Source organism: Balaenoptera acutorostrata, chromosome 10, assembly GCF_949987535.1.
Source record: "Balaenoptera acutorostrata chromosome 10, mBalAcu1.1, whole genome shotgun sequence".
In the NCBI taxonomy this organism is placed as follows: domain Eukaryota; kingdom Metazoa; phylum Chordata; class Mammalia; order Artiodactyla; family Balaenopteridae; genus Balaenoptera; species Balaenoptera acutorostrata.
In genome coordinates, this window is record NC_080073.1 from 25,831,040 (window position 1) to 25,851,100 (window position 20,061).

General features: G+C 42.2%; 1 protein-coding gene across 1 annotated transcript in view; it reads left to right on the top strand.

Moving 5' to 3' along the window:
- Positions 1-20,061, top strand: part of ADAMTS9 (ADAM metallopeptidase with thrombospondin type 1 motif 9) — a 170,017-nt gene that overhangs the window by 124,269 nt on the left and 25,687 nt on the right. The window contains exon 31 of the mRNA XM_007192397.2: positions 17,778-17,951. Within this exon, the coding sequence (XP_007192459.2) occupies positions 17,778-17,951 (174 nt within the window). The remainder of the gene's footprint in view (positions 1-17,777; positions 17,952-20,061) is intronic.

Genomic DNA, 20,061 nt, shown 5'->3' on the forward strand with positions numbered 1-20,061 from the left:
TGCTGCGTGAACATGGGGGTGAGTATATCTTTTCGAGTTAGTGATTTTATTTCCTTCAGGTAAATACCCAGAAGTGGAATTGATAGATCGTATGGTAGTTCTATTTTTAAGTTTTTGGAGGAGTCTCCAGAGTGTTTTCCAGAGTGGCTGCACCAACTTATATCCCCACCAACAGTACATAAGAGTTCCCTTTTCTTCACATCCTTGCTAACGTTTGTTATTTCTTGTCTTTTTGGTAATAGTCATTCCAGCAGGTGTGAGGTGATATCTCACTGTGGTTTTGATTTACATTCCCCTGATGATTAGTGATGTTGAGCACCTTTTCATATATCTGTTGGCCATTTGTATGGGTTTTTTTTTTGAGAAATGGCTATTCAGGTCCTTTGCCCATTTTTAGTTTGATGTAGTCCGACTTGTTTATTTTTGCTTTTGCTGCCTTTGGTTTTGGTGTCAGATCCAAAAAATCATTGCCAAGACTGATGTCGAGGAGCTTGCCCCTACGTATAGGACTTTTATGGTCAGGTCTTACGTTCAAGTCTTTAATCCATTTTGAGTTAATTTGGGGTATGGTGTAGGATTGGGGTCCAGTTTCATTCTTTTGCATGTGGTACTTTGGGTAGTATGGACCTTTTGTGTGTGTGTGTGTGTGTGTGTGTGTGTGTGTGTTTCCCCCCCTTAAAAAAAGTAAATTAGGACTCTAATTAAATAGGTTAAAGCTATATATGAAAGAGAATGCAATTTTTTTTTCTTTTTTTTTTAACATCTTTATTGGAGTATAATTGCCTTACAATGGTGTGTTAGTTTCTGCTTTATAACAAAGTGAATCAGCTATACATATACATATATCCCCATATCCCCTCCCTCTTGCCTCTCCCTCCTACCCTCCCTATTCCCACCCCTCTAGGTGGTCACAAAGCACCGAGCTCATCTCCCTGTGCTATGCGGCTGCTTCCTACTAGCTATCTATTTCACATTTGGTAGTGTATATCTGTCCATGCCACTCTCTCACTTCGTCCCAGCTTACCCTTCCCCCTTCCCATATCCTCAGATCCATTCTCTACATCTGCATCTTTATTCCCGTCTTGCCCCTAGGTTCTTCATAACCATTTTTTTTTGTAGATTCCATATATATGTGTTAGCATATGGTATTTGTTTTTCTCTTCCTGACTTACTTCACTCTGTATGACAGACTCTAGGTCCATCCACCTCACTACAAATAACTCAGTTTCGTTTCTTTTTATGGCGGAGTAATATTCCATTGTATATATGTGCCACATCTTCTTTATCCATTCATCTGTCGATGGACACTTAGGTTGCTTCCTTGTCCTGGCTATTGTAAATAGAGCTGCAATGGACATTGTGGTACATGACTCTTTTTGAATTATGGTTTTCTCAGGGTATATGCCCAGTAGTGGGATTGCTGGGTCGTATGGTAGTTCTATTTTTAGTTTTTTAAGGAAGCTCCATACTGTACTCCATAGTGGCTGTATCAATTTACATTCCCACCAACAGTGCAAGAGGGTTCCCTTTTCTCCACACCTTCTCCAGCACAGCATTTATTGTTTGTAGATTTTTTGATGATGGCCATTCTGACTGGTGTGAGATGATACCTCATTCTGGTTTTGATTTGCATTTCTCTAATGATTAGTGATGTTGAGCATTCTCTCATGTATTTGTTGGCAATCCATATACCTTCTTTGGAGAAATGTCTATTTAGGTCTCTGCACATTTTTGGATTGGTTGTTTGTTTTTTTGATATTGAACTGCATGAGCTGCTTGTAAATTTTGGAGATTAATCCTTTGTCAGTTGCTTCATTTGCAAATATTTTCTCCCATTCTGAGAGGTGTCTTATTGTCTTGTTTATGGTTTCCTTTGCAGTGCAAAAGCATTTAAGTTTCATTAGGTCCCATTTGTTTATTTTTGTTTTCATTTCCATTTCTCTAGGAGGTGGGTCAAAAAGAACCTTGCTGTGATTTATGTCATAGAGTGTTCTGCCTATGTTTTCCTCTAAGAGTTTTATAGTGTCTGGCCTTACATTTAGGTCTTTAATCCATTTTGAGTTTATTTTTGTGTATGGTGTTAGGGAGTGTTCTAATTTCATTCTTTCACATGTAGCTGTCCACTTCTCCCAGCACCACATTGAAGAGGCTCTCTTTTCTCCATTGTATATCCTTGCCTCCTTTATCAAAAATAAGGTGACCATATGTGTGTGGGTTTATCTCTGGGCTTTCTATCCTGTTCCATTGATCTGTATTTCTGTTTTTGTGCCACTACATACTGTCTTGATGACTGTAGCTTTGTAGTATAGTCTGAAGTCAGGGAGCCTGATTGCTCCAGCTCCATTTTTCTTTCTCAAGATTGCTTTGGCTATTCGAGGTCTTTTGTGTTTCGATACAAATTGTGATATTTTTGGTTCTAGTTCTGTGAAAAGTGCCATTGGTAGTTTGATAGGGATTACATTGAATCTGTAGATTGCTTTGGGAAGTATAGTCATTTTCACAATGTTGATTCTTCCAATCCCAAAACATCGTATATCTCTCCATCTGTTTGTATCATCTTTAATTTCTTTCATCAGTGTCTTGTAGTTTTCTGCATACAGGTCTTTTGTCTCCTTAGGTAGGTTTATTCCTAGGTATTTTATTCTTTTTGGTGCAGTGGTAAATGGGAGAGTTTCCTTAATTTCTCTTTCAGATCTTTCATCATTAGTATATAGGAATGCAAGAGATTTCTGTGCATTAATTTTATATCCTGCTACTTTACCAAATTCATTGATTAGCTCTAGTAGTTTTCTGGTAGCATCTTCAGGATTCTCTTTGTATAGTATCATGTCATCTGCAAACATTGACAGCTTTACTTCTTCTTTTCCGATTTGGATTCCTTTTATTTCTTTTTCTTCTCTGATTGCCATGGCTAGGACTTCCAAAACTATGATGAATAATAGTGGTGACAGTGGACAACCTTGTCTTGCTCCTGATCTTAGAGGAAATGGTTTCAGTTTTTCACCATTGAGAGCAATGTTGGCTGTGGGTTTGTCATATATGGCCTTTATTATGTTGAGGTAAGTTCCCTCTGTGCCTACTTTCTGGAGGGTTTTTATCATAAATGGGTGTTGAATTTTGTCGAAAGCTTTTTCTGCATCTATTGAGATGATCATATGGTTTTTCTCCTTCAGTTTGTTAATATGGTTTATCACATTGCTTGATTTGCGTATACTGAAGAAGCCTTGCATTCCTGGGGTAAACCCCACTTGATCATGGTGTATGATCCTTTTAATGTACTGTTGGATTCTGTTTGCTAGAATTTTGTTGAGGATTTTTGCATCTGTGTTCATCAGTGATATTGGCCTGTAGTTTTCTTTCTCTGTGACATCTTTGTCTGGTTTTGGAATCAGGGTGATGGTGGCCTCGTAGAATGAGTTTGGGAGTGTTCCTTCCTCTGCTATATTTTGGAAGAGTTTGAGAAGGATAGGTATTAGCTCTTCTCTAAATGTTTGATAGAATTTGCCTGTGAAGCCATCTGGTCCTGGGCTTTTGTTTGTTGGAAGATTTTTAATCACAGTCTCAATTTCAGTGCTTCTGTTTGGTCTGTTTATATTTTCTATTTCTTCCTGGTTCAGTCTCGGAAGGTTGTGCTTTTCTAAGAATTTGTCCATTTCTTCCAGGTTGTGCATTTTGTTGGCATAGAGTTGCTTGTAGTAATCTCTCATGATCCTTTGTATTTCTGCAGTGTTAGTTGTTACTTCTCCTTTTTCATTTCTAATTCTGTTGATTTGAGTCTTCTCCCGTTTTTTCTTGGTGAGTCTGGCTAATGGTTTATCAATTTTGTTTATCTTCTCAAAGAACCAGCTGTTAGTTTTATTGATATTTGCTATTGTTTCCTTCATTTATTTTTCATTTATTTCTGATCTGATATTTATGATTTCTTTCTTTCTGCTAACTTTGGGGTGTTTTTGTTCTTCTTTCTCTAATTGCTTTTTAGGTGTAAGGTTAGGTTATTTATTTGAGATGTTTCTTGTTTCCTGAGGTAGGATTGTGTTGCTATAAACTTCCCTCTTAGAACTGCTTTTGCTGCATCCCATAGGTTTTAGGTCGTCATGTTCTCATTGTCATTTGTTTCTAGGTATTTTTTGATTTCCTCTTTGATTTTTTCAGTGATCTCTTGGTTATTAAGTAGTGTATTGTTGAGCCTCCATGTTTTTTTTTTTTTTACAGATTTTTTCCTGTAATTGATATCTAGTCTCATAGCGTTGTGGTCGGAAAAGATACTTGATACAATTTCAGTTTTCTTAAGATATGATCTATCCTGGAGAATTTTCCTTTAGCACTTGAGAAGAAAGTGTATTCTGTTGTTTTTGGATGGAATGTCCTATAAATATCAATTAAGTGCATCATGTTTTATGTATCATTTCAAGCTTGTGTTTCCTTATTTATTTTCATTTTGGATGATCTGTCCATTGGTGAAAGTGGGGTGTTAATGTCCCTCCTGTGATTGTGTTACTGTCGATTTCCCCTTATGGCTATTAGCCTTTGCCTTATGTATTGAGGTGCTCCTATGTTGGGTCCGTAAATATTTACAATTGTTATATCTTCTTCTTGGATCAATCCCTTGATCATTATATAGTGTCCTTCTTTGGCTCTTCTAATAGTCTTTATTTTAAAGTCTATTTTGTCTGATATGAGAATTGCTACTCCAGCTTTCTTGTGATTTCCATTTGCATGGAATATCTTTTTCCATCCCCTCACTTTCAGTCTATATGTGTCCCTAGGTCTGAAGTGGGTCTCTTGTTGACAGCGTATATACGGGTCTTGTTTTTGTATCCATTTAGCCAGTCTTTGTCTTTTAGTGGGAGCGTTTAATCCATTTTCATTTAAGGTAGTTATCGATATGTATGTTCCTATTACCATTTTCTTAATTGTTTTGAGTTTGTTATTCTTTTCCTTCTCTTGTGCTTCCTGTCTAGAAAAGTTCTTTTAGCATTTGTTGTAAAGCTGGTTTGGTGGTGCTGAATTCTCTTAGCTTTTGCTTGTCCGTAAAGGTTTTAATTTCTCCGTTGAATCTGAATGAGATCCTTGCTGCGTAGAGTAATCTTGATTGTAGGTTTTTCCCTTTCATCTCTTTAAATATCTCCTGCCACTCCCTTCTGGCTTACAGAGTTTCTGCTGAAAGATCAACTGTTAATCTTATGGGGATTCCCTTGTATGTTACTTGTTGTTTTTCCCAAGTTGCTTTTAATAGTTTTTCTTTGCATTTAATTTTTGATAGTTTGATTAATATGTGTCTCAGCGTGTTACTCCTTGGATTTATCCTGTATGGGACTCTCTGTGCTTCCTGGACTTGATTGACTATTTCCTTTCCCATATTAGGGAAGTTTTCAACTATAATCTCTTCAAATATTTTCTCAGTCCCTTTCTTTTTCTCTTCTTCTTCTGGGACCCCTATAATTCGAATGTTGGTGTGTTTAATGTTGTCCCAGAGGTCTCTGAGACTGTCCTCAATTCTTTTCGTTCTTTTTTCTTTATTCTGCTCTGCGGTAGTTATTTCCACTATTTTATCTTCCAGGTCACTTACCTGCCTCAGTTATTCTGCTATTGATTCCTTCTAGAGAATTTTTAATTTCATTTATTGTGTTGTTCATCATTGTTTGTTTGCTCTTTAGTTCTTCTAGGTCATTGTTAAACGTTTCTTGTATTTTCTCCATTCTATTTCCAAGATTTTGGATCGTCTTTACTATCATTACTCTGAATTCTTTTTCAGGTAGACTACCTATTTCCTCTTCATTTGTTTGGTCTGGTGGGTTTTTACCTTGGTCCTTCATCTGCTGTGTGTTTCTCTGTCTTCTCATTTTGCTTAACTTACTGTGTTTGGGGTCTCCTTCTTGCAGGTTGCAGGTTCGTAGTTCCCGTTGTTTTGGTGTCTGCCCCCAGTGGCTAAGGTTGGTTCAGTGGGTTGTGTAGGCTTCCTAGGGGAGGGGACTGGTGCCTGTGTTCTGGTGGATGAGGCTGGATCTTGTCTTTCTGGTGGGCAGGTCCACGTCTGGTGGTGTGTTTTGGGGTGTCTGTGACCTTATTATTATTTTAGGCAGCCTCTCTGCTAATGGGTTGGGTTGTGTTCCTGTGTTGCTAGTTGTTTGGCATAGGGTGTCCATCACTGTAGCTTGCTGGTTGTTGAGTGGAGCTGGGTCTTAGCACTGAGATGGAGATCTCTGGGAGAGCTTTCGCCGTTTGATATTACGTGGAGCCAGGAGGTCTCTAGTGGAGCAATGTCCTGAACTTGGCTCTCCCACCTCAGAGGCCCAGGCCTGACACCTGGCCAGAGCATGAAGACTCTGTCAGCCACATGGCTCAGAAGAGAAGGGAGAAGTAAATTAATTAATTAATTAAAGTTATTAAAATAAAAAATATTTAAAATAAAAAAATTTTAAAGTAATAAAAAGGAGGAAAAAGAAAGAAAGGAAAGAAAGAAAAGAAAGAAAGAAAGAAAGGAAGGAAGGAAAGGGCAACCAAACCAAAAAACAAATCCACCAATGATAACAAGCGCTAAAAAGTATACAAAAAAAAAACCAAAACCAGAGAGAAACCTAGGCCAAATGGTAAAAGCAAAGCTATACAGACAAAATCACACAAAGAAGCATACACATACACACTCACAAAAAGAGAAAAAGGAAAAAACATATATATATATATATATATATATATATATATATATATATATATATATATATAAAGGAAGAGAACAACCAAATCAGTAAACAAATCTACCAATGATAACAAGCTCTAAATACTAAACCAAGATAAACATAAAACCAGAAACAAATTAGATGCAGAAAGCAAACCCCAAGTCTACAGTTGCTCCCAAAATCCACTGCCTCAATTTTGGGATGATTCGTTGTCTGTTCAGGTATTCCAGAGATGCAGGTACATCAAGTTGATTGTGGAGATTTAATCCGCTGCTCCTGAGGCTGCTGGGAGAGATTTCCCTTTCTCTTCTTTGTTCGCACAGCTCCTGGGGGTCAGCTTTGGATTTGGCCCCGCCTCTGCGTGTAGGTCGCCTGAGGGCATCTGTTCTCTGCTCAGACAGGATGGGGTTAAAGGAGCAGCTGCTTGGGGGGCTCTGGCTCACTCAGGCCGGGGGGAGGGAGGGGTACGGATGCGGGGCGAGCCTGCGGCGGCAGAGGCCGGCGTGACGTTTCACCAGCCTGAGGAGTGCCGTGTGTTACTCCCGGGGAAGTTGTCCCCGGATCACGGGACCCTGGCAGTGGCGGGCTGCACAGGCACCGGGAGGGGAGGTGTGGAGAGTGACCTGTGCTCGCACACAGGCTTCTTGGTGGCGGCAGCAGCAGCCTTAGCATCTCATGCCCGTCTCTGGTGTCTGCGCTGATAGCCGCGGCTCGCGCCCGTCTCTGGAGCTCATTTAGGTGGTGCTCTGAATCCCCCCTGCTCAGGCACCCCGAAACAATGGTCTCTTGTCTCTTAGGCAGGTCCAGGCTTTTTCCCGGACTCTCTCCCGGCTAGCTGTGGTGCACTAGCCCCCTTCAGGCTGTGTTCACACAGCCAACCCCAGTCCTCTCCCTGGGATCTGACCTCCGAAGCCGGAGCCTCAGTATGGACCTTTTAACAATATTAATTCTTCCAGTCTATGGGCACAGAAGATCTTTCCATTTATTTCGGTCTTCTTCAGTTTCTTTTATCAGTGTCTGGTAGTTTTCGATGTACAGATCTTTCACCTCCTTGGTTAAATTTATTCCTAGGTATTTTATTCTTTTTGATGCAATTTTAAATGGGGTTTGTTTTCTTACAACTGCATTCTTAACCCTTGTGGGTATTCAGCCTTCCAGCTCTGTTCTTCCCTCTCCTTCACCCTCCTGATGGATTAGTTCCATTGTTTTCAGTTATCTCTTTTCTTTAGGACTCTCTCCCTCTCTGTCTACTCAATTTTTTTTTTGTGCTCATTTTCCTTCTAGTTTGGGGGGGGTTTTTTGTTTTTACTTCCACCAGACTGTGGCAGGGAGGAATAGCTAAAGCAGTTACATTTCAAATTAATTGTACTTGAGCCACACAAGTTATTGGGAACCCCCAGAGGCTGTAAAGTTTTACAGACGTGGTTCATATACCAGCACTGCCACATTTCAGCTGTGTGACTTAGAACAAGGATGCTTTATTTTCTGAACTGTGAGTTTGCCTTTTGTAAAGTGGGAATAATGATAAGTGTGCAAAGTTGTTCTGAGAAAATTAGAAATAATCGAGTGGTTTGGGGATTGACAGAGTCAGATAGAGGAGGAAGAAGAGGTGTCTTCATCCCTCTCTGCCTGTGTGTTACCACTTGATTCTCTTTGTAATTCTTGCTTCAGACCTACCACTGCCTGCTCCGTCCCTTTCCCTCTCTATCTTCATGTCCTGCCAAACTCAACCCTGTGTGACTGCTCCAAGGAGCACAAAGTAAGAGAGTGTTCAGAAATGAATCTCAGCTGACAGCTCATGCTTTAGCCAACTTTTAAAAATGCTAGTGCCAGTTGGGAAAATGCAACCTCCATTGACAATTCCTTCTGAATCCCAAAGACTAGAAACCTTGCCAAATATGCACTGAGGAAATCCTCTTCTCTGATCATCTGAAATGTGCCTAGAAATTTACATCTTTGTCTGTGCCATGCAGATCGATCTTTCTAAATCCTTCCTCAAATATTGCTCTCAAGCTCCGTATAAGAGCAGAAGACCTACTAAGATAGCCTGACCTGTGGCTAAATTTAGAAGCTGACCAGAGACGAGCAGCAAGAAAAGTGGATCCGATAGTTGCCCTCCTGCCAACATGCTTTCTCATCTGCCTGAACCCTAAGTGGAGAGTTTGAGGCCAGTGGACCTGGGTGGTGAGGGAGGTTGGAGGACTGTGGGAGGCCCTCACATGACACTGAATTGACCAAAGGGAGGTGCAAGGCAGCTGGACGGGGGAGGGAGAGGCCCCATTAGAACCAGTTGTTCCTCATTTGCAAAGCATGCTGGTAGTCCTCTCCAAACATCCCCACATCCACAAGGCTTCGAGGGAATGTTGCTAGCAGCTGGGCAACCATCTTCATATTTGCCCCTGGTCCTACTTGCCTACAGCAGTCCTGGTTTATGCATGGGGTAGGCCTGGTGTAATTACTAATTGCCCCTACTGCCATGATCAAAAGCGTCCTTGTTAAACAGTACATTGGGTAGTCACTTGATAGTACAGCACCCTTCAGGCTCCCCTTAATCAGCCTTCACCTCCATTCTGGTTCTCACCTCCTCTGTACCCACTCACTCTGCTACCATTTCACCTGATACGTGCTTTGTGCATGCACATGTCTTGACTTTCTTCCCCTCATCTAGTGACACCTTGAGCTGACATCAGTGAGATGCCAGGGCTGTGTCAGAGCCCAGTGAATCGGATGCTGGAGACTCCCACCCCACCCCATTATGGGAGGTTTTCTTCTTCTTAGCCATTCTTTACAGCTAACTCAGAGCTGTTGCTTGCTTTTTTTTTTTTTTTTTTTTTTTTTAATTTTTATTTATTTATTTATTTATTTATTTTTGGCTGTGCTGGGTCTTTGGTTCGTGCGAGGGCTTTCTCCAGTTGCGGCAAGTGGGGGCCACTCTTCATCGCGGTGCGGGGACCGCTCTTCATCGCGGTGCGCGGGCCTTTCACTATCGCGGCCCCTCCCGTCGCGGGGCACAGGCTCCAGAAGCGCAGGCTCAGCAGCCGTGGCTCACGGGCCCAGCCGCTCCGCGGCATGTGGGATCCTCCCAGACCAGGGCTCGAACCCGTGTCTCCTGCATTAGCAGGCAGATTCTCAACCACTGCGCCACCAGGGAAGCCCTGTTGCTTGCTTTTTGAGTGTGCATTTTTCCCTTTTGCTTCCCCCTTGGACACTATTACAAACCCACCTGTTTGTTGGCAAGATGTATTTCACACCAGGCACATAGCACATTGCACCCTCCTCTTCATGAGAAATAATCCAAGTGTCCACCTAGAGAAGCACGAGTTCCACATAACCCACAGTAGCATGATCATCAGGGATGTTATACACAGTCACACAGGTTGTACACTGCACAACCCCAGGGGTACCATTCCCGTAGGCTACAATGTGAGGGGCATCCTCTAGAGTTGTACAGTGCAGTGGCCCTGATACTATGATAATAAAAATAATACATCTCACTGTTTATTAAGCTATGGACCAAGCACTATGTTGAATATTTTTATATGGAGGACCTCATTTAACCTTTCCATAACTCTCTGATGTCGTAATTAAATTTTTATCCTCACTTAAAGATGAGGCAGCTTGAGGCTTAGCTAGGTTAATTCACTCAGGTTCATGGAATCACTAGGTAATAAGGCTGGGATTTGAAGCCCAGCAGCCTGACCTCTGGAACACATGCTCTGAATCTTTATATTCCACTGCTTCCCATGTCGACATGCACCTAAGGTGCATGCTTCTATTTTTATTGGCTTGGCCAGACTGTTTCAGCAGAGTTGGCATCAAAGTATAATTCTCTGTACTGGTGACGACCCCCACCCCCTTCTGAAGATGAAATTCTTGGTCTAGTTGGTTGACGATCAGACCTTAAGCCATGAGGTTGGTGGGGAGTCTTGATGGAGTACTTCAGTGGACCTTTTTTGTTCATTGAGGGGCCTGTTGACTGTGCAGGGGAAGGAACATCAGTGTTCATTCATGATATCATAAGATAGAGCCTGGACTTTCAGACGCAGAGAAAAATTATTAGAGAACAGGAAAATGCTCTTTCCAGACATTCATGTCCCATTTGTTTATGCCCTAAAAGCAGCGTGTTGTAAACAAAAGACCATTCAGTGTGTGACTCTGGGAAATTGACCTCAAATCTCTGGGCTCCAGTTAGCTCATCTGAAAAATGGGAATTGTATGGCAGACTTTGCTGAATGTCATAGTGAGGATTAAGTGAGATTAAGTGAGGGATTCAGTGCAGTGCCTAGTATATCTTAGGCCTTCCACAAATGGTAGTTCTCTTTGGTACAGTGGACTCCTGATGGAGGATTCAGATGATGACCAGCACTTCAGCTTATCCACATATCACAATGTTGGGCTTTTAAGATCACCCACCAACTTTGGGCTAGTTATTTAGCTTTTCACTGCTCAGTTTTACTCATTTAGAATTATTATGCTCATGAGACTGAGTTTAAAAAAATACATGACCTTTTAATTCTTTTGAAAATTACTATCATAAAAAACTTATTGTTAGTATTATAATCTGACTATGAATTTACTTATAGCTGCAGAGGTCTTTTGATCCAACTTGAATTGTGAGTATGTGGGTTATGCATCTCTTTGTTTTAAGGAGTAAATCTCCCAGTTCTTGCAAATATTCTTTTTTTACCTTTACCCAGAATACTCTCTTTCCTCCCTAGTACCTCTGTGTCACAAAGTGGCTGCCCTGCACCTTCCCTCACATCAGTGACTCTTGCTCATCCTTCAGGCCTGAATCAAGATGTCACATCCTTTCAGAAGCCCTTGAAAAATCACACCTCCCCTCAAGTGACTGAGTCAGATGTCCCTTCTCTCAGCTCTATCACCCTGAAAATATTCTGCTTCAGCAGCTAGCACTCTGAATTGTTGTTGCCTGTTTTTCTTGTCTAGGTTATCAGCTGTTGGAGGTCAGAAAGCTTGTTCACCAGAGTTTCCCCCAGCATTTAGCACAGTACCTACAGCATTGAAGACGCTTGGTGAATGAATGAATTTATGAATGAATGGAGGGACAAAATAATGGGTGGAGAGAGGGAAGGAAGGAAGGAGAGAGGGAGGGAGGGAGGGAAGGAAAAAGAAAGGCATTATAGAACAAAGCCTGCTAATTGATGGCCTTTCTTCTTTAACTATTTAGAATCACAGCACTCTACAATGTCTTTTAGAACAAACAAACTGTTTTCCCTGTAAGAACAGCTGTTTTACTTTATTGTCACATTGCCATGGACAAGCTGTGCTTGGATCTTTCTGGCCTTTGTAGAACTGCCCACCCCATGGCTCTTTGACCCAGTGCAGGGACTTGGACCACTCTAGTACATATTTGGAGTCTAAAAACTTTTATTGAGATCAGCTGTAGAATGATTCCCAAGTTCATCTTCTTAGCACAGAAAAATTAGTAATGAGCTTCAGGTCAGTTGGTTACAAAGATTTTATGAAGTTTACAGTAGGGAGTGATTGGGTTTTGATGTGTGAACAAGGGCCAGATATTAACTCTTTATCACTCATTCCCTCATTAATTTATTCAACAAATCTTTGTCGAGTACCTGCAAAGTGCCAGGCACTAGGCATTAGGGATGCAATAGAAAATGTGAAATTGCTATGGTGGGATTGATTATCAAGTGAAAGAGACAGAAGACAAGCAAACAGATGTGTTATATGAAATTGCCAATTGTGAAAAGTGCTGTGACGGAAAACAGCAACAACAAGGTGCTGAGGTAGAGACAGAGAATGATAGGCTAGTCCCACCTTCTCTAGGGTGGCTGGTGATAAAGGGCAGAAGGAGGTGATTCTAGGTAGAAGGGAGAGGGAGGACAGAGCCCAGCATGTTTGTGGACAAAAGCACAGCACGTTGGGAGCAGAGTCAGCAAAGGGACAGCAAGGCTGAATTGAGGTTGGACCTGCAGGAGCACCCAGGTTATGACGTGTTCTGCAAGCCAGGGCAAGAGTTTGGATTTTCTCCTAAGCAGCGTAAGACATTTACAAGGCCCTCTGTGACCTGGCCTCTGCCCACCTTCTGAAATCCCCATCTCAAACCGAAGGCTCTAAGGACCCCCAACTGCTGTCATCATTTCCCTGCCCCACCTCCCCGTGACATCCACCTCCAGCCACGCATGCTGAGCCCGTCCGGAGAGTGCCCCCCATCTCCCGTGTGCCACGTTACCTCAGCTCCTCCCCTTCCACCGCTACCTGCACACCGCCTTCAGCGTTGTGGGAATTCCCACCCCTGGTCCTTCCTCTTTTCTCGCTGTCACAGCTGCAGATACCCTGATGGCTTCCACCTCCATTACACTCTCTGTTATGAAACTCATACCTGCTCACAACAGCCATACAAGGCGGCCCTGAGTGCTAAACCCCAGGGGTCACCAGTTAGCCGACTACCTTGACGCATGAACCCCCAGCTGGGAGGAACAGCCACCCCGGGTGTCATAAGAGAGAGAGAGAAGGTGAGTAGGAAGATGTCAGGGCTGTAACCCCATGCTCAGCACAGAACTTGGCCCATTGCAAATAGGCAGACCTCGTTTTATTGTACTTCACTTTATTGCACTTTGCAGGTACTGTGGGGGTTTTTTTTTGTTTTTTTTTTGTTTTTTTTTTACAAATTGAAGGTTTGTGGCAACTCTGCATTGAGCAAGTCTGTTGCTGCCATTTTTTCTAACAACATTTCCTCACTTTGTGTCACATTTTGGTAATTCTCGCAATATTTCAGTTTTTCTCTATTATATTTGTTATGGTGACCCGTGATCAGTGATCTTTGATGTCACTACTAGGACTTGCTGAAGGCTAAGGTGATGGTTAGCTTTTTTAGCAAGAAAGTATTTTTAAATTATGTACATTTTTTTAGACATGCTATTGCATAGTCAGTAGATTATAGTGTAAATATAACTTTTATATGCCTTGGAAAACCAAGCAATTCATGTGACTCGCTTTATTGCGATATTCCCTTTATTGCAGTGGTCTGGAACCAAACCCGCAATGTCTCTGAGATGTGCTTGTATTGGTTGAATGAGTGAATGACTTTAAAGTTACAAAATGTCTCCATAGTATTATTTCTGCCTTTTTTCCCTTGCAAGTCCCATTGGTAGTTTGAAGGTTGCTTTTTCTTTTTATAATTTAGAGCAATGTTAGATGAATTGATTTGCACTTCCTGTTCCTTTTAGCCAAAGCCTCTGTGTAGCACTTCCAGAATGCTATGCTGTCAGGCTCCCCATTTGTTCTTTGACTTGGTTGTCCACACGCTATCCGACAATGATAGCCTGGCCCTAGTAAGGACGCAACACATTCTTTCATCCATGGAGAAAATCAACAACCTTAAAGGTTGAGCAGGTGAATATGAAGAGCGATTTTCTTCCCTCCATGGTTAGTGCATCTCACCAAAAAAATGTAAAGCAACTTGGTTGCAGTCTTTAAGGAAAGACAGTTTCTACCCATTGCATTAAGTGACCCTTTTTAGACCATTACCCTGTGGCCAACCAACCTAGCTAAATAAAATATTTTATTTTAGATCTTCCTCACCCTCAAATTTAAAAAGTTATTTTCCCCTGTTAGTTTTAGCACATTTACAGGCACACCTAGCCCATGGGACAATGGGCAAGTTACCCAGGTTAACCCAGGGCTGTGATATTTGCTTTCTGAATTACAGGTGTGCTGAATTTCAGAGATGCTGGTGATGTGACTTCCATACTTGGTATAATTTTTTCTAAAATCTGTAATGAAATTGGAGAAAAATCTTTTGGAAATTAAAATAAGCTGAGTTGAGCTTCTCCAGCTGTTTTTCAGAACATTCCAGATCATATTCCAGGACAGAGGAAGGAGTCATAAATCCTAGGTGGGTGGGAGAAGTGATATTACTAAAAGCTGATAAAATCCTATAGTATGGGCTGGATTTGCTTTCTGATTACCCAGCCCCTGTGCTCTGGTTAGGATTTAAAACTCCAGGAGAAAAGCCATGCTAAGTGATTTTCAAAGCTGCTATTGACTCATTCCAAACCACTGGGCAAGTCACTTATTTACTTAGTTTAATTTTTCTAAAAGTTATATTCAAAGTAAGGCTTCCCAACGCCCTTTGCCACCACTGGCAAAATAGTTTTTATGGTAGTTAACCATTATTTAAGACCAAGGGAAAAACACCTAACAAGCAGAAAGTATTTAGCAGTCCTGGCTTTCTGCTCTAAACTGTTACTTATTGCTACAGATTAAAGCCCTAAGGATTAGTGAAAATGAAAGAGGACACTGGAAGGTTTAGTCCAGGTCGGCTGCTCAATAATCATGATCTTCTCTGAGTCACCTAAGTCCTGATTTTCTAAGGAATTACTTTTTCTATGGGGAGTTAAGTATGTCTTCTGCATAGATCTGCACATCACAGATTAACCATTGTTTTGTTTTGTAACATTCAGGGCCTCATTTGGCTTTTTTTAATGAAGAAACAAAAACATTATTCTTTCACGATGGTTCCCAGCATCCTCCAGGGGAAGAGAAACCCCCAGAACTGCTGAGTCAGAGCTGAGCTAGGCACTGAGCTCAGCCAGCCTCCTGCACGGGTGGGAAGGGATCTGCTCCTCTGTGCTCATCTCACACTGTTTTCTATTCATATTTGTGCGCCAGAAAAATTATAAATGATTCCATACTCTAGATGTAGAGATTTGCTTCCAAGTAGCTAGAAGTTTTGAATTAAGTTTGCAAATGATAAGGAGCTACCAGGACACAACCACATACATAGCCCTACTACTTTCTGAAAGAACAAAGCATCTCACAAAAGACATGGTTATACCAGATGACCCAGCATTTCCACTCCTAAGGATATACCCGAAAGAACTGAAATCAGGTGTTCAAATTTGCATATGAATGTGCATAGCAAGACTCTTCATAATAGCCAAAAGATGGCAACAACCCAAATGTCCATTAACATTTGAATAAACAAAATGTGGTATATTCATACAATGGACTCTTCAGCCATGAAAAGGAACGAAGTACTGATCCAAGGTGGCAAGACCTTGAAAGCATTATGCTAAATGAAAGAACCCAGACACAAAAGGCCACATACTGGATGATTCCATTTCTATGAAATACCCAGAACAGGCAAATCCATAGAGACAGAAAGCAGATCGGTGGTCGCCACAGACTGGGAGGAAGGGGAAATGGGGAGTGACTGCTTAATGGGTACAGGGTTCCCTTTTGGGGTGATGAAAATATTCTGGAACTAGACAGTGATGACGATTGCACAGCATGACCAGTGACAACACGCCCCTGAATTGTACACTTTAAAATGGTTAAAATGGTGAATTTTATGTTACGTGTATTTTGCTACCAAAAAAAAAAGGAAAGAAAGAAAGAAAAAGAAAGGCAAGAAGTATATCAGGAAAGACATTTCTGAGTCAAGCTGGATTCCAAACTCAAATGCCTTTGGGATACTTTGGGTAATAAAAGAGAAGGAGGCTTGTGAGAGACAAAAAAGAGGTGGGGTCTAAAGCCCTCCCTAAAAAGACTAGAAGGGAGACGTTTAAGAGACATTATGTGAACAACAATGGCAGCTCACGGTGGGTGGATAAGGCCCAGGGGCAACAGAGTCTGTAATCCCTGGTTAAAGGAAACCTAAACTGTCCTTGACACAGGTTGGTTACAGTGACTTTCCTATGTAATCTGGAGTCTTGAAATGTTGGGTGACACAGGTGCTTCAGATAGGACAGGCTTTGGGAGAACTTTAACAACACAGATAACTAAGGTGAAACTTCTACAGTGGGGTTTTCTGTTGGTGAAAGCAAAAAAGATAAGAAATTGGTGGTCAGCACAGAGATCATCCTAGAATGAAACATACCACTTGCTCTATTTTCTCCACTTGGTTTATGGGAATAAAAAACATCTATCCCATTCACCTGACAAAGAGATGGATAACCAGGAATCAGTTCTTTAGGCTAAGTCCCAGTTTATTCATCTGAAAAATGGAAGTTATAGCAATGGCTAAATCTTGCTGCCTAGCTGTCTATATCTTTAACTTCCGTCTTTGCTACTAAAATACACCTCCTCTCTGAGGGCAGGGCTTGTGCTATTTGTATCTGCTCCTGTTCATCCAGACCCATCACAGGGCCTGACACTTCTTAGGAACTTGGTGAATATTGGCCAAATGATCAAGGGGTGAGAGCAGTTCACCCTGGAGAAGAAAAGGCTATAGGGGCCACAGGAAATCTCTCCTCAAGTCCCTGAAGGGGGTTATTTGTGAGAAACAAGATTTGTTCTGTATGCTCCCTTGGAATCGACAAGTAGGACAAGAGGCTGGATTTGGCAAAGAGACAGGCTTTAGTTCCATGTTATAAGATGAAATGGGCCACCTGGACTGGGAATAACTTCCCTGACTCTAGAGGTATTTTGACACCATTTGGCCATAAGTTTTAAAGAGATTCAGTGTTTGTTTGAAAGGGTGAAGTAGTCAGGCCTTAAGGTCCTTTCCAAACCTGAAATTCACTCATTCACACTTTCACTGCTTCACTCACACAGCCACTTATTGAATGCTGATCGCTGTGACAGGAACAGTGTTGTTGTTACTGAGTTCAAGTTCATGCTGCTCACTGCATGACAGGCCAGTTGAGAGACAAGGTGTTGGGGCAAGGAATAGCAATTTTATTCACAAAGCCAGCAGACGGAGAAGTTGGTGGACTAGTGTCCCAAAGTCAACCATCTTAACAGAGTTAGAATTCAGGCTTCTTTTATACTTATATTTCAAAGGCCAGAGCCTTGAGAATAGGCTGTCCTGTATATTTCAGGCTGTCGGCAACATTCTTTTACAAAAGGTGCAGAGCCAGCACGACCAAGCACAGGCAACAGAAAACAAGGGTTAGAGCTAAAGGAATAAATCCAATATGTAGTCAGCTTTGTTCTTCTATGTTACACTGTTAAGTAATGGGGGTAAAATAATGAGGTCTCTAGTAATGCGTACCCTCAGAGATCTCACAGTCTTAAAGAGTATATAGAAAGGAAAATAAATTATTATGGTAACAGGATGTAAGAAATCATCTATTATCTTTCCATGTCACCACCTGTTTTGTCTGTCTTTAACAGTGCACCAAGACTTGTGGCAAAGGCTCCAGGTACCGCAAGGTGGTGTGTGTGGGTGAGGACAAAGGTGACGAGGTTCACGGCATGCACTGTGACACAAGCACACGGCCTGTGGATCGCGAGAGCTGTGGCTTGCAGCCCTGCGAGTATGTCTGGATCACAGGAGAATGGTCAGAGGTACAGTCCTGGGGATTCTGGATCTGCCTTCAGGTCAGCGATGGCCTGAGGGCAACAGAGTGATGAGGGCAGGAATGTGGGAGACTCACACCCACCTGCCAGTTCTATCCCTGAGAACTGGGAGCCCTCAAACAAGTCCCTCAGCCTTCCTGGGCCAGAGTCCTACAGGTGCAGCATGGGGGAGGTGCATAAGATGGTATCCACGCTCCTCTCAACTCTACGTTTTGTGATACCCTTTAATGTCCTAATAGTATGATTAGAAAGGAATTCTTACAGACATTGCAAATTCATATGTTTCCTGTAGGTGCCTGAAGAAAGTTAAGTATGACACGAAAATGTCTTAGCATCGGGGAGGCAATAGGGAATGGTGGGGACTGTGACTAACTAGCACATGATGTGTAAGGGGAACAGGCTCTGTTCCACTCCAACAGAGGCCATGCAGAAATGTGGGTCCAGTGTAACCAAACCTGATGTTTCAAGAGAGGACAGAACTTTGGACTTTCATGTGCTATCTCCTAATCTTAAAATGTGGACTCAAATTATTTATTTAAAACATTGTGTGGGTCGAACCAAACACTTTTGTGGGCCAGGTGTGGGTTGCCCATTTAACAACCTCTGATCCAGAGGAATGAAATAGTTTTCCATAATATCCAAGGAATCTCAAGTGTCTATTTTTCCTTTTCTCCTCCTGTACACAATGCCTACCTAGACATTTTTTATTATTCATAAACCAATAGTAACAGTCACATGATTATATTTTCAAACCTCATGATATTTTCAAATACTGAAAGACCTGTAACATCAACACTAGTTGTCATTTGCCCCAAAGAATTTAGAGATGTGAAAGGAAAGTATCTGGGCTCATAGCAAAGGTGCTTGCTATTACTGGCGTCTCGTTAGAGTTCAACAGGGCAGCAATTTCATGTTTTAATGGGATGAATATTTGCATTTAGATGATGTGTTTGTTGGGTGTTGAATTGTTTCTGCACTAAAACTGTTCCTGAAGCCTTTTCTGACTATGTCTCCCCATCCTTCACTCTACCCCAGTGAATTTGCCTTCCCCTCCTCACCTCCTGCGGGACATTAGGCACCGTCTGGAGACAGTTTTGGTTGTCACAGCCGGGGGGGAGGTAGGCTGCTACTGGCGTCTGGTGGGGAGAGAGCAGGGATGCTGCTAAACCTCCCACAGTGTATAGGACGGCCCACAGCAGAGAGCTGTTGAGCCCCAATGTCAGGGGTGCTGAGGGTGAGAAACTGCTCTGTACCAGCCCTACCTGTTCTTGGTGTGTTCTCAGAGAAAGGAGGGGAGACGTGGTCTGGACCATTAGAAATAGATTTACTCTTGCCCATCCAGGAACATGGGAAGTCCGGATGAGTGTTCAAAATAGTCCTTGACTTTGGGTTTGACGCATAGGTTCCAACCCATTCAGATGCCAAGGAGAGTGGAGGGAGGTGGATCCAGGGGGCTCCTCTCTTCTCTTCAGTTCACCCCTCCTAGTGCCTTGAAAGGCAGGGTCCCTAACTTCTGGTTCTCTGGGCTGCTGCACAAGGCCACACCCTGACTCTCAGGAAGGGAAAGCCTTCCTTTCTGGCCTCTCTCCCTCCTCAGGCCTCTGTCCCTTGGACCATTCACCTGTCTGCCTCCTGGGGGCCTCTTCTTCATGGTTTCTGGCTTGGTTCTCGGTCACTCATCTTAGCTGGCTTCGGTGTGTTGTTATTACACTGAAAGAGTTTTGGTCTCTTTCTAAGACTTGCGTAATGTTCCTTCTGTGGCTCTACTATAACCTTAATATTAACCCCCAAAAGATGAGATAGGGAGAAAATTTTTTTAAAAAGCCTTCCATACAGCTGCAAATTTTCAGGTGTACCGTGAGTTGAAAACTCTGCAAGCTATAGGCAAAGATGAGAGGGATGGAGACAGGACTTTGTACAGATACCAGGATCATGGGAAGGGACTCTGCAAGAGGAGTGATGCCCAAGGAACTGGACCAGAATTCCCTCTAGAAAAGCTTCTAGTAAAATGCCAAAGCCACAGCAAGATTTGCCTTCCGTCTGGGGCCTCCATCACCTGCAGAGTTCTGTGTGCTCCATGTTGGAGAAGAAGACTCCA